General features: G+C 48.4%; 3 protein-coding genes across 11 annotated transcripts in view; 2 read left to right on the plus strand and 1 right to left on the minus strand.

Moving 5' to 3' along the window:
* LRP4 (LDL receptor related protein 4) overlaps positions 1 to 3,548 on the plus strand; it is a 105,972-nt gene extending 102,424 nt beyond the window's left edge. The window contains exon 37 of the mRNA XM_085886641.1: positions 1,322 to 3,548. Coding sequence (XP_085742767.1) covers positions 1,322 to 1,630 — 309 coding nt within the window. The 3' untranslated portion in view covers positions 1,631 to 3,548. The remainder of the gene's footprint in view (positions 1 to 1,321) is intronic.
* APAF1 (apoptotic peptidase activating factor 1) overlaps positions 1 to 14,281 on the minus strand; it is a 515,858-nt gene that overhangs the window by 160,965 nt on the left and 340,612 nt on the right. The window lies entirely within an intron of this gene.
* Positions 11,115 to 14,281, plus strand: part of CKAP5 (cytoskeleton associated protein 5) — a 72,602-nt gene continuing 69,435 nt past the window's right edge. For 4 of the 6 annotated variants that reach the window (XM_085886631.1, XM_085886634.1, XM_085886637.1 and 1 more), the window contains exon 1: positions 11,115 to 11,366. The gene's annotated coding sequence lies outside the window, so the exon portion shown is untranslated. Of the gene's footprint in view, positions 11,367 to 12,891; positions 12,911 to 14,281 lie in introns of those variants that run through there. The other 2 variants (XM_085886635.1, XM_085886633.1) reach the window with 2 other exon arrangements.

Consider the following 14,281-nt stretch of genomic DNA (forward strand, 5'->3'; position numbering starts at 1 on the left):
ATGTCGAATTGTAGCGTTTGTCCTACATTTAGCATGAAGCGTAGGCCGATACGGAGTGAACAAAATGGTGGGGATTTTAATTTTTGAGGTAAGCATTGTGGTGGAGTCATGCCAGTGAATGTCCACCCTGGACAAACAAACAGCGACTCACGGAGAATACGAATACGACCGATTACACAGACACTGCATGGAGAAAAGTGGATGTGGAAATTAATATTATTAATGGTCAGTAAGAACAAGAAGAATGATGGGTGGGTTAGGCAAAGTGAGGTGGTTGCGGCTTAACATCCTGAAGGAATGAATGGAAGGACATGATTGGACAAACTCAGGAATGTAATTTAACAGTGAAATGTGAGATAAAGGAGTGGAGCTGAGCCAGTTATAGGATGTGTGGATGTACGGATGCTCCTTCTCACGCTCTCAGGTGCATCGGGCTACCAAGAGAGTTTCATTGGCTCGGGAGCATAATCCTGGATGGGTCGCCACTCTGATGCAGGAAAGTCAGAGCAGGAATTTGGAATTTATTCAGGGTGCTGGCGATAGCTCATCTACTCTTCATGGATGACACGGTGAGATCTTTAGTCTCCACCAGTTGATGCCGGCAGACGAGATGTCCAGTTTCACGTTCATCTGAGGGATGGCACACATATTGATGGATCACTCTGCCTGTAAAACACCGGGATGAAAGTTTATAGCTCGATTGAGATTCAAACCCAGGCTAGGTAGCTTATAGAAGTGAGTGTGCGTACCTCCAGGCCATCCTGCCATCAGGCTGTTGGAGATTTGGATTGAAACTGATCCAGCAATGATGAGAAATGCAATGTCATTGCAAAGGTTTTTTAAAACTTTCCCCATTTAAGCATCATCTTTATATCTGACCCGAATTATTTGACCTTTTTTTTGCAGCTGCCTAATTCCTCTGGCATATCCATGTCTCCTTTCATATTCTGAGTTCTTGTTTGGATGGGGCCAGGACTCTCTTGTGCAGGCAAGATGAGATGTGTGCTTACCTTCCTGCACCTGTACATCTAGTTTGATTGTGCTTATCCTCACACTTTGCTACATTGCATGACATGCCCTCCCTCATGACTGCATGGTGTGCCAGCTTTCTACAACTGCATGGATGTACTATACCATCTTCCATTAGCACGTGATATCCTGCTATATTAGCTTATGCGTTCTGCTGTGGTTAACTGGCCAGAAAGAGAAAACAAAAGAGAGTCTCAACACTTTTTGTCTTGTTTGACATCTAACATGAGAATCACATTTTCCATTGTGAAAACAAAATGGCTACCTATTGATTTTGTCTTCTTTTATACAGGTCAGACCTACTCTGACGGTTGCCAACTCCGGTACGACACCTGAAGCACAAGGTCTCTACCTATTACCAAGCAACAGGGAGCTGACGAGGGAAGCAGAGGCAACAGATGGCAGGGTGATGCCTTGGGAAGGTTGGGGCCTGTGTGTGGTTGCTGCAGAATCCGGACACCCGGTCCCTCGGCTCTCACCGAAGCCCGACTGTGAGAGAGAGCAACTACTGGCAGGAGAGCAGGGACCCGGTCGAGGTGGACCAGTGAAACAGAAGGGTGGGACGATGATTCACCAAACGGATTTTGAGAGTGACATTTGACGAAGGCCCGACAGACTGCTAGCCCCGTTGCCACTCTTGGCTTGCATGCATTTTCATGAATGCCTTAACTTCTCATATACTTCACAATGGACGTGCACACCTTGATGAGGCCTAAAGAAGGCTACGTGTGCTTCAGTTTTTCCTGTAATCTATTAGACACAGCAAGTTAGTGCCTCGGGTGAAATATTAGCTTTCTAAGGGGAAAAGATGAATCAGCAGAGCTTGTGATGGATAGTGTTGTTATGATGTGAGTTGGTGCTCTCTTGTTTTGTTGTAATTTGTCACGTGTGTGTGTGTGTGTGTGTGTGTGTGTGTGTGTGTGTGTGTGTGTGTGTGTGTGTGTGTGTGTGTGTGTGTGTGTGTGTGTGTGTGTGTGTGTGTGTGTGTGTGTGTGTGTGTGTGTGTGTGCCAAAGGTTGCAACAGTTATTTTCACAATAAAAAAAAGCAACAGATATGCCTCGGAAACGATATACATCAGTTCAACCCTTAACACTAGGACAAAATAAAGAAATAAAACAAAGATTGTGGTAATTATCCATTTAGATAATTATTGCTGTGTGCAGATCTGACACATTTTTGCCCCTCTCTTTGATAAGTTCCAAACATGTTCTCATCATTGCCTAAACTTCTTTACTTTCTCTCTGACACTTCACAATTCTCCTTTCTCTATTCTATCATCCTCTATTTTCTCAATTTGGAACCACTCCCCATTCCGTGCACACACAATTAACACATGTTCTGTTGCAAGCAACTCTGATGTCCATAAAAAAAATGCATGTATCCTCCATTATAATTGCATCAAAGTGGATTGTGCTATCGATTATATATCAAAGCTATTTTTGGTTGTGTATGTTGATCACAGCAAAAGCATTTAAGTGTTTCACTGCCCATTCATACAGTCTTTCCTCCCCGGCATTTGATTAGCTGTTCATTTTACTGGTCTTGGTTTCACATGAACCGATGTCTCCAACCCAAAAAGGCTTTCTGAAACATTGATGTGGCTTTGTAAAAGCTAATATAAACAACCATCGAATGGACTGATTGTCCTGATCATCAGCGAGAGGCATCGGTCTAGAAAGTGTAGAAAGTGTACAACCCCCTTTCAAATTTTTCACCATTTGGTGCCTTCTAGGCTGGAATGAAATTGCATTAACTCAGATTTTTTTTTTCCACCTTTATTTATTCATCTTAACGCACAACTTACAAGTGAAAAACAAATTATACAAATTTCAAAAAATTAATTAAAAATACAAAACTAGAATATCTCGGTGTAAAGAGGCATGTGGTAGCTCTTTCAAAGTTGCTATTGGCCTCTTGGTGGCCTTTCTGATCAGTCTCCTCCTTGCTTGGTCATCCAGTTTGGAGGGACAGCCTGATCTAGATCGACTCCGTTAATTTGGGCAAAAAAGCGAGAGCAGACCCGGTCTCAGGCAATGGTTTGCTGGCTCGCTGGAGTCTATCTAGTTTTTTTACTTTTGGTTGGAAGCGCTTTCTTCTTAAAATTTGTAATCCCAACCGTCCCAATATTATACTATATATATATATATATATATATATATATATATATATATATATATATATATATATATATATATATATATATATATATATATATATACTGAGTACGAGAATATAAGACCTGTCATTTCACTGATGGAAATACCAATCTTTGCTGTGATGGCTAATCAATAGGGCAAGAAGAAAAAGGTTTCCTGGGAGTGCCGGGATAACCAGCGTCACAAGTTGGCATGTGCAGTTTTTCCAGGTGTGCCCATGTACCCACCAATTTTATTTTTTTATTTTTGTCGGAAACCTTCCCGGGAGTTCCCTGAATCCACCATTATTGGATTTATTGAAATCCGTTAATCTGTTCTCAAGTTATAACACGACAAACAGCCAGATAGACGCGGCTCCTTTTATCATAAAGATACACTCTATGTTCACTGTTCAGTCTTTCTCTCACATCTCACAACCCAATGGGAACCCTTTTGGTTTCTTCATAAGTGGAACCTTCTAAGGCTCTTTTTCACCTCCAAAGCAGTCCACGATGTTGAATTCAAACAAGATGTGGGCCTCAGCAACAAGGACAAGTTCAGTTTGCAGTAGCTAACGAAATAGGATTTTGACATCACAACACAAACTGTCTGCTAATAGTAGACTATAGTCCAGCATTGATCCATCGTCACTGACTCCAATGTATTTGGAGAGTTCAGTTCATTATTGGGCTGACAGATATTTAGAGTAAAGAAATTATCATAATTTAGAATATGTGATTGATGGTGAGTCATGATGGCACAACATCCAATAATTTTGTGTCCTGGGCGGTTTTATTTTATTTTATTATTTTTTTTTGACCTTGTTATGACAATGAGAAAAGCTTATGGTCCAGCACTTTGAACATAGAGGAGCATTCCAATAAAATGTGCTGATGAAATGCATGTTAATACAGTATATTGTATGGCATGGTATGTAGTGGATACATTATTGATTTATGTTTGTATATTTTGTCTAGGGTTGGCGGGATAGCCTTGATGTATGCATACTTGCATCGAAGCCGTCTATCCTGGGTTTGAATCCCCACCCAGCTACAAACTGTCATCTCGGTGTTTCACATGCAGGGCGATTCATTAATGTGTGTGCCGTCCTTCGGATGGACGATAAACCGGGCGTTCTATCTGCCAGAATTAGTTGGTGGATATTAAAGATCCCAAGTTATCTCCAACATTCTGAATAAATTACAAATTCCTGCCCACACTGAATACTGGGAAGGCAATGGCACCCCCCTCCCTCACCCCAGCCCAGCACCAACGTTCTGTAAAGAGTATGGTACATCAAAAACAGTTTATCTCATCAATTTGTCAAGATGATTTTGGACCACTGTGCGATTGATCCATTGCCCTCACCCTAAAAATTTTGGTTTTCATGACTAGCAATGTCTATACCGCCCGATAGCACCCAAACCACATTTCAAAGTTGACCTCTAAAGCTAGTCACCAACTGGGTCTGCAAAATCCTCCATCATGCAAAATCCTTCATTGACACCTGAACTCCTGCCTGCAGCTTGATGGAGTCGTGCTCTCTGGGCTGGTGCCCCTGCCTCACATATTGCTCAGTTTGATGCCAGAGTAACCAAACCCTTCAAGATCACTGCAATCACTGGCGATGAAGCCAAGTATGGGTTTATCACTTCACCATCACAGACACGTCGGTGGTGTCTCTGTCTTCTTCCGCCTCCGTTCTGGTCTTGCACCCTCTGCCCTTTCCATGTTTTGTCCCCTTCCCACCCCCAGGGTAGCTATCTGCACTCCGCAGTAGGGTGCACACAATCTACCATTAACCCCCTCCTAGTGAAACTGTCGAAATCCAGAACCACTGCTCACCTCCACTCATTTGTTCCTTTCCCCCCCCCCCCCAATCTGTGGAACCAACTTCCTGCATCTTTGATCTCATTCTTCCCTCCAGGTCCTCAAGACAGCTGTTCCCCACCCTCTCAAATCATCCCCCATCAAAAACCTTGATCTTTTCTACACCCTTGCCTTCGATCCTACCCCTCATCGTTACATGCATCCCTTGTTTGTTTGTCTGTCTCAGACTATTTCCTCCCTCTGTCCTGCTGTTGGCATTTCCCCCTTCTCCTGTTGTTCTTTTTGTGATGTTATGTCCTGATCTGTTCTGTGTTCTCGTTCTTCCATGAGCCTGGACTTTATACACAAAAAAAAAAAAACAGTCAGACAGCCAGTCAACCAATTGCTTAACCCCAGATTTCACTCATGTGCATGAGTTCTTAAGTGGATGGTTCTTTATTAAATCCGCAAAGATATTCTCTGACTTTTCAAATTCTGCGAAACTCCACTAAATTACGATGTGTAAGTGTTTGGAAGTATTGGATACGCATTGATTCACAGCAGCCCCCACCAGCTGAAAGATGTTGACATTTTGTGAACGTTTATTGCCACATCATGAACTTGAATGTCTTTGTGGGTGAAAAATTTAGGAATCCGTTTTCCATGTTTCGGGCAATGGTGGGAATTCCTAGGTTAGCAAAAAAATATTGTCACAAAAGGTTGAGAAGCCCCCGATTCATTGGAAAGTCAGTGTCCGTGGAGGGGGTGGACCGGGTTAAATGGGAATTAGATGGGTACCTGTATACATTGGGGATGGAGGACTAGGGGGGATATTGGCAGGGCTTGTAGGTTTACGTTGTGTATGGATTGGTGACCATACTGGGGTTGGTGCAGCACAAGAATGATGGACCAAATGACCTACTGCTGCGGCCAAAGTTCCTCGTGTGTACCATGGACCGTTTTCCAGGCCAATGAAGGATTCCATAGCAAGGGATCATCCTTTGATCAGTGTTTGAAAGTTATTTGCCAGAGCTCGGACACTTTAACACGACTTGCTGTTGAGTTGACTGAAATAAATGATTGTTTCCGGGTTGTCCGTCCGGATTTTCGTTTACGCGATAACTCAAGAAGCAAATTGTAGAATTTCATCAAACTTGGTGAAAAGGAAAAGTAAGACAGGGCAATTAAGTGATTAGATTTTGGGCCAGATGTGATAAAGGTCGAGGGTCAAAGGTCAAGCTCAAACTGAAATTTTACTGTTTACGGCCTAACTCAATAAATATTGGACAGATTTCATCGAACTTGGTGCAAAGGTAAAGTAAGACAGGGCAATTAAGTGATTAGATTTTTGGCCCAGGTATGATAAAGGTCAAGGGTCAAATATGTCAATACTCAAGTGTTTGTGTGGGAGAGCGGAGTGACTTTGCATGACGGAGGATTCCCAGTCGGCGACTGGCTTTGGAGGCGAGGTTTGAAATGTGGCTTTCCCTGGAAAGATCATGGCAGATTGTGAGACCCAGAAACTTGACATAAAGGACTTCTTCCAGAGGATTGTTGAGAAGGTAGATGGGGGGGGGGAGGCAGGGGGTGTTCCAGATGGTCCTTTCGGAGAGACATAGTGAGAGTGAGATTTGTCTGGATTGAAAGACATGTTCCACGTGTTGGACCAGTTTGTGATTTTATCCAGATCTGCAGTGAGCGAAGAAGCTGCTGCTTGCTGATCTGAGGGATGACAGATGGTCCGGCAGAGGGTGGGAGTCATCAGCAAAGAGATAAAGAGGATTTTCCAGCGAGTCGGAGAGATCATAAGTGTTATGTACTGAAATGGAAGATGCTTAGCAGGCAGACACGAGCGGAAGGACAGTCGAGCTGGGCTGTGTTGTACAAGTACGAGCGCGGACGTACTCTGCCCGGCAGCTCTCCTTTATTCGCATGCACACGCACGAGCCGGACGACTCCAGCATTACTACGACGCCTCAGGCGGCGCGCACACCTCATATCCCTTGCCGATACACTGACCCCCACGGCCACTCCTCCCATCATCACGCCCACCATGCATCATCACCATGCCCTTCCCCATAGGCCTGCAGACTCCACCACACTCCTCCCCCCTAAAACTATGATTATTAAATGAGTACCATTATAAGAAGCATACAGAACACGAAGGACTCCGTATAATAATCATGGAAATAAAATGAAAATAGCGAAGTATAATAGCACACCACCTCATATAATGTGTCGATGCGAGCGAGTGGAGCAGCAAAGGCCAGGCTCCAAAGACGGAGGTGCACAAGGCCCCCCCCCCCCACTCTGACCGCGTTACCGATATGAAGCAGCAAATGAGAAGCACAGCAGCACTACGCAGCAAAAACGCCCCCAGGTGGCCCATGCTGACATGGCTCTCGCCGAGGTCGTGCCGACCTTTCGAGCCAACCCCCTCCGGCACCATCAAACGCCTCCGGCCCACTCCCCCCAGGCAGACCCGACGTAGATAAACATTCCGAGGCCGGAAGCCCGCTGTCTGGAAGCCGTGGCGCCAGCCCTGATCGACCTTGGCCGGGGGCACTGAACAGCGCCGCTGGCTGTACGCATTTAATGCTCCAAAACAACCCACGCACCACAATCAGTTGAGACGCCAACGCCCGTCCCAACGGCCTTGAGCGAACACAGAGAGCTGCGCTCGCAACCAGAGGTGGGGGTAACGCCGACCAGGGCACCAGTCTTGGTTCCGAGTCGACCTCCGAGACCCCCACGGCAGCGAGACGGGAGCAACTCCATTTAAACCACACTGCAATCATAGGCTCGTTATAAATCACTACGAACATTATTCGAAGTATTGCAAACTCATTTTTCCGTACAGCGCGCTTTTCTGATAAAATCCCAGCACATGACAAAACAACTACCTGTGGCCCGGGACAATGGAAGGCCAACCCAACCTTTTTATTCACCACCACATCACATTGATCATAATACAACTCCCATTGACTGATCTCCGCCACATCCACTTTTACACGAGAACTGCTGGCATTTATTTCAACAACGTTAAACTGCATCACTAGAGCAAGGAAAAACACATATGCCATGAACAACAACCCACAACCCGCATCACGAGTCCGCTTCTTGGTTGTCGACTCGATGTTGTGACTCGCGACTCCCTTTAACGCCACGGGCTCACCGTCACCTGTTGAAGCTGCCTGAACAACACCGACGCGCATTGCCTCACGAACCCTGCCGAAGCGCAGGAACTCATCGCGAGCGAAGCGCGGGAACTCATCGCGAGAGCTGATACGGCTCTCGCCGCCCGCCAGAGCCTCGCCCTCGGTACTCGACGAAGGCCTCGAAGAGAGCACTGGCACATCTGGAGGTACGAACCGGAGACCCAGTCCGAGGTACGCCAGCCAGTCCCGACCCAACAGGGGGGGCCCCTCCCCTCGTACAACGAACACCGAGAGCTGGGCGCGTCGATCTCGGTAGCGCACTGAGACGTCGGCCCTCGCAAGCGGTGCAATCGCCTCACCGGTGTACGTGTATAACGACAAGGCCGTCTTGACCAGGCGAATACCGCGAAGACCACGAGCCGCCCGCTCATCCATGACCGACACTGCCGCCCCGGTATCCACGCAAAACACATTCGGTTGGCCATTCACTTCGACCTCAACCGTGAAAGGCATCGTCATCTCCGAACCAACGGAAAACAGACTCAACCGTGGTTGCATCTCCCGCTCTGGCTCGCCGGCATTGTCAGGCCCCGGTTGCAGGCCGATCTCCAGGTCACTGGGGTCCTCTCGCACCTTGTCATCCAAGACCCCAACGGAGACCCCCGCCATCCGACACACACGCTTCAAATGTCCCACCTTGTGACAATCCAAACACACGGTGTTCTTATACGGGCACATTTGTCACAGGTGCGGACCCCCACACCCCCAGCAGCCGCGGAAAGTCCCTTCGCTCCAGGTGCGACCGTGCTGCGGTGCCCCCTCGCTCCAGGTGCGACTGTGCTGCGGTGCCCCTTCGCTCCCGGTGCGACCGTGCTGCGGTGCCCCTCGTCCCGCACCGCCAGGCGCGCGTGCGACCTGCGGCACTTGAGCCACCGCTCGGACTCCGGGCTGCGTGACCCGCGGCACTTGTGCGGTTACCGCGTGGACTTCGGGATTAGCCGACATGCCCCAGCTGGAGCTACTCATTACGTCCTGGCCAGCAATGGCGCGGACATCCGTGAGCGTCTGCTCGACAGACGAAGCAGTCACGACCGCCGAGTCGAATGTGATGTCGGTTAATCGCAGGATGGCCGCTACCATCTTTGCATCTCGCAGACCAGAAATAAAACGATCTCTGAGCCGTGTCGGACGCTCCTCTGCCGTGAATTTGCAAGGCACAGCCGAATGCTTCACTCGTGCTACGAAGTCCGCAACGCGCTCCTCGCCACCCTTAGCGAGATGATCGAACTGGAACCGCGCGAGATGTAACGACTTCTCCGGCGTCAAGTGGGTCTTCATTTTCGCCACGATGTCCTGAAAGGATAGCACATCATCACTGGGTCTATTTGGAGCCACCAAATCACTCAGCAGGCGGTAGTGCTCCGTTGATAGCGAGGCGAGCAAGATCGCCTTGCGTTTCTCTTCATCCTCTACATCATTCGCCCGAAAGTAGCAACCTAACTGTTCAGAAAACAACTCGAACTCATCTCCCCCGAACACGGGTACACGTCCGTGTGCCGTGCCCCGACCTTCCGCCATGCTCCGTGAGACCCTTGGCTCCGTAGCTTGGAACCGCCCGGGTTACTTGCCGACCCTGCACACGCCGATCCGCAGATCCTCGTTCGCCAACTGTTATGTACTGAAATGGAAGATGCTTAGCAGGCAGGCACGAGCGGAAGGACAGTCGAGCCGGGCTGTGTTGTACAAGTACGAGCGCGGACGTACTCTGCCCGGCAGCTCTCCTTTATTCGTATGCACACGCACGAGCCGGACGACTCCAGCATTACTACGACGCCTCAGGCGACGCGCACACCTCATATCCCTTGCCGATATACTGACCCCCACGGCCACTCCTCCCATCATCACGCCCACCATGCATCATCACCATGCCCTTCCCCATAGGCCCGCAGACTCCACCACAATAAGTCACATGATCTTTCCGATCGGATTCAAGGAAAATATATATATTTTTTAATTCTCTCTCTTGAACCGCTGCATCAATCGATGTGAAATTGAAAAAAAATTATGACCTCATAGTGATGGGGAATCCTGTACATCGATCCTCCCCAATTCCATATCATGGCGAAGCACGACGTCATCGTCATGACGTCAAAAGTGCGATGAAAACGTCATTTCGATCCCGATTGACTTCCAACTTGGCACGCGGTATCTTGGTACAAGTGCCCTATTGTGTGCCGAAAATGATGAAATTTGGCTCAGCCACTTCCGGTTACCATGGCAACAAAGTTCGATTGTTGTAAATTCGTTGTTATTGGGTTCATCCCAGGGAGGTTTGATCTCGTGGATGACATCGCTCGTCACTATTCGAAGTCATGAGGTCAAGGCAAATCTGGTGACCTTGAAAGATCAAACTCCAGGTTGTTGTTGTTGTTTTTTCAGAGATCATGGAGATGTGACAAAGTTATTCCGGCAATTCCTTGCATAACGAGCAATTTCATCCGTTTGTTTGTTTGTTTGTTCAGGAAATACCTCGGCCATCCTTTGAGCTACAAAGCTGAAATTCCACGACAACCCAACGACGACAGTCGCGCGGCCCTAAAAACATGACGGAGACTTCCGGATATGACGTCATTGCAGGCTCGCATCGAACACCAACCGGTACAAATTATTATTCTGTTTTCACAAAGATATAATAACATTCCGATAATAAAATGCCCCGGCACCTTCGAATTAATTTATTTTATTATTTTTTTTTTACATCGTGTCAGGTTTTCTGTGGAAATTCATGTGTTGTGGGTTTAAATTCCCATCACCACTCGGACCGACAGATTTGTTATTCATCCACCTTTGCGTATAAAACAACAACAAACTACACGCGCGCTCATTATCGAGCATGAGGTAAAAGGAGAAGAGTGAAGAAGAAGAAGAAGAAGAGAAGAAGAAGAAGAAGAAGAAGAGAAGAAGAAGAAGAAGAAGAAGAAGAAGAATAAAAAGAGGTCGTCGTACACATGAACGTTATTTGCTCTGCGCGGACCAATCATTCATCCGCAGCTCGTCAGGACGTGCGCCGGCATGACGTTAGAGTTCACATCCGACCAATCAGAAGCTCGCTTTCAGAGCGTTCCGCGCTATAGCAGCCAATTGGGGACGCCGACGGTGTGAGGTCCCTTTTCAAACCTTCGCGTTCGAGAGAAACGCTTTGTGTGATCGGCGGCGCCTCGCCGTGCTGTCGGGTGAGCCTCGATTTGTTGTCGATGAATGTGCGCGTCCATTGGTGCGATTGTTGCCGTCTTTTCCACACCTGTGTTTGTGGTCTTGCTCGAGTGGGTGTTCGTGTGACTCGGTTTTTTTTGTTAATACGTTTTGGACGTTAGGCGTCGCCACAGGCCTTGGTCTAAGTTAGCCTCGGTTACGAGTCGTTTACAGGACAATTCACCCTTCCTGGTGTGGTGTACGAATCCTCGCACTGCACTGCACTGTACCGCACTCCACCGCACCGCACTCCACCGCACCGCACCGCACTCCACCGCACCGCACCGCACTCCACCGCACCGCACCGCACCGCACTCCACCGCACCGCACTCCACCGCACCGCACTCCACCGCACCGCACTCCACCGCACCGCACTCCACCGCACCGCACCAACGCACAGAATTGCACTGCATTGTAACGCACTGTACTATGCCGCACCGCACTGTACTATGCCGCACCGCACTGTACTATGCCGTACCACACTGTACTATGCCGTACCACACTGTACTATGCCGTACCACACTGCACTGTACTGTACTGCACTACACTGTAACGTGCGGTACTGTACCGCACCGCATTGCACCGTACCGCACTGTACCGCGCCGCACTGTGCCGCACTGTACCGCGCCGCACTGTACCGCGCCGCACTGTACCGCGCCGCACTGTACCGCGCCGCACTGTACCGCGCCGCACTGTACCGCGCCGCACTGTACCGCGCCGCACTGTACCGCGCCGCACTGTACCGCGCCGCACTGTACCGCACCGCACTGTACCGCACCGCACTGTACCGCACCGCACTGTACCGCACCGCATTGCACCGCACCGCATTGCACCGTACCGCATTGCACCGCACCGCATTGCACCGTACCGCATTGCACCGTACCGCATTGCACCGTACCGCATTGCACCGTACCGCACTGCACCGTACCGCACTGCACCGTACCGCACTGCACCGTACCGCACTGCACCGTACCGCACTGTACCGCACTGCACTGTACCGCACTGCACTGTACCGCACTGTACCGCACTGCACTGTACCGCACCGTACCGCACCGTACCGCACCGCACCGCACCGTACCGCACCGCACTGTACCGCACTGCACTGTACTTCATGACACCGCGGTTTGTTGTTTCCTCCCTGGTTGACCCTTTCAAATCGCAACCGTTGCACGTTCGTGTGACGTATGAACGATCCCCTGTTCAAACTTGGTGAGGAGCTGCAGGTAGCTTGTGGTTTCACCCCCATTTGTCTGTCCTTTAACAGGATATCTCAAAAGGTGATGAACAGATCGATATTCGGATGAAACTCGTGGGATAGAAAGCGTGCCCGTGCCCGTGCCCGTGCCCGTGCCCGTGTCCGTGCCCGTGTCCGTGCCCATGCCCATGTCCGTGTCCGTGCCCATGCCCGTGTCGCTGTCCGTGTGCGGATACATGTGCACTCGTCTGCTTATTTGCAAATGCACTGATTGCTCTGCAGGTGAAAGTGTTGAGCAGACGAGGTTGGAAATGATTGGTTCACGAGTCAGTAAGTGACCACTATATTCGTTATGGGTGTGTCTGTCTGTCTGTCTGTCTGTCTGTCTCTGTCTGTCTGTCTCTGTCTGTCTCTGTCTGTCTGTCTGTCTGTCTGTCCCAAGCATAGCTCCGTGGGTTTTGATCCGATCCTGATAAAATTTTGGTGGGAGGTTTATATCATGATGTAGTTGTGTTATACTGAGAATGAGCGTGGTGTGCCCATTATGGGCGGAGCTACGCCCAAAAAACATGTGTTTTTAGGGGGTAGCCGGTTTCGAGTTGCATCTTCTCCGAGGGGGTTTGTCGAATCTGGCAGGGTTTCAGTATTTGGTTAGCCCAATGGCACCTGCATGGTTGAGGTGGGAATATTGTCTGAAGAGGAACAGCAGGATGGTGGTGGTGGAGGAGTGTTGTGCACGGAGCAGAGTGGCAGGTCAATGCCGGTCGACCTCATCCTATATATATATATATATATATATATATATATATATATATATATATATATATATATATATATATATATATATATATATATATATATATATATATACTGTAAAGGAATTTTGATGAAAACCGAGTTTTACGAATCGATGTAATTCGACATCGTTCGACGGTAAAATAAATGAACATCCTCAACGATGTGCAAGCGTCATGGAATCTTTTTGAAAGGGGGGAGATTTCGACCCGGCTTGAACCGAGCCGTTCCTGAGCTGGTGATGGGTTCTCTTGGACTTCATGAAGGATCACGGACGTCCTGTGACGACGAGGAGGAATCGTTTGGCCTCGTTGTGATTGGACAGCAATATTCTCCTTTGTGATCCTTTCACAATGCATCGGTACCCGACGTTAATTGACTTTAAAATGTGCAGATGCTGCTCACTTTTGAGATATGCTGCACAGACAGACAACCAACCAACCAACCAATCGGACGGACGGACGGGTGCAAACGAGCACACAACCAGAAATACGGGTGCACCTGGACTCCCTCCTCCATACTTGTACCGTTTGTGTAATCTGTGAAACCTCCTTTGTCTGGTTTATGTTTGTTCTGGTCCATTGTTACTTAACGAAAACTGACGCTTCTTCAAGTATGTTGGTTGGTCTTGTGTGTCTTTGTTTGTTTCTTTGTCTGTCTGTCTGTCTGTCGCCTCCAGGTAACAATTTCAAACCGATCTTCACGAAGCTTCACCCACCACATGGTGGAGTTCATCATCAGCAAGGAGCTTATTGTTTGAGGGAGGTCAATAGGCCAAAGGTCAACAACTTTGTCGGATTTCTAAATTACTCAATGTTCATCGGGTTGACTTGAAATTTTAACAGGATTTGCATTAATGTCGGGTCGCTGAAGTAAACCGCCAATTATTTTTATGGTCACATTTGG

This window comes from Eptatretus burgeri, chromosome 6 (genome assembly GCF_056783735.1).
Source record: "Eptatretus burgeri isolate ZD-2024b chromosome 6, Ebu_testis_v1, whole genome shotgun sequence".
In the NCBI taxonomy this organism is placed as follows: domain Eukaryota; kingdom Metazoa; phylum Chordata; class Myxini; order Myxiniformes; family Myxinidae; genus Eptatretus; species Eptatretus burgeri.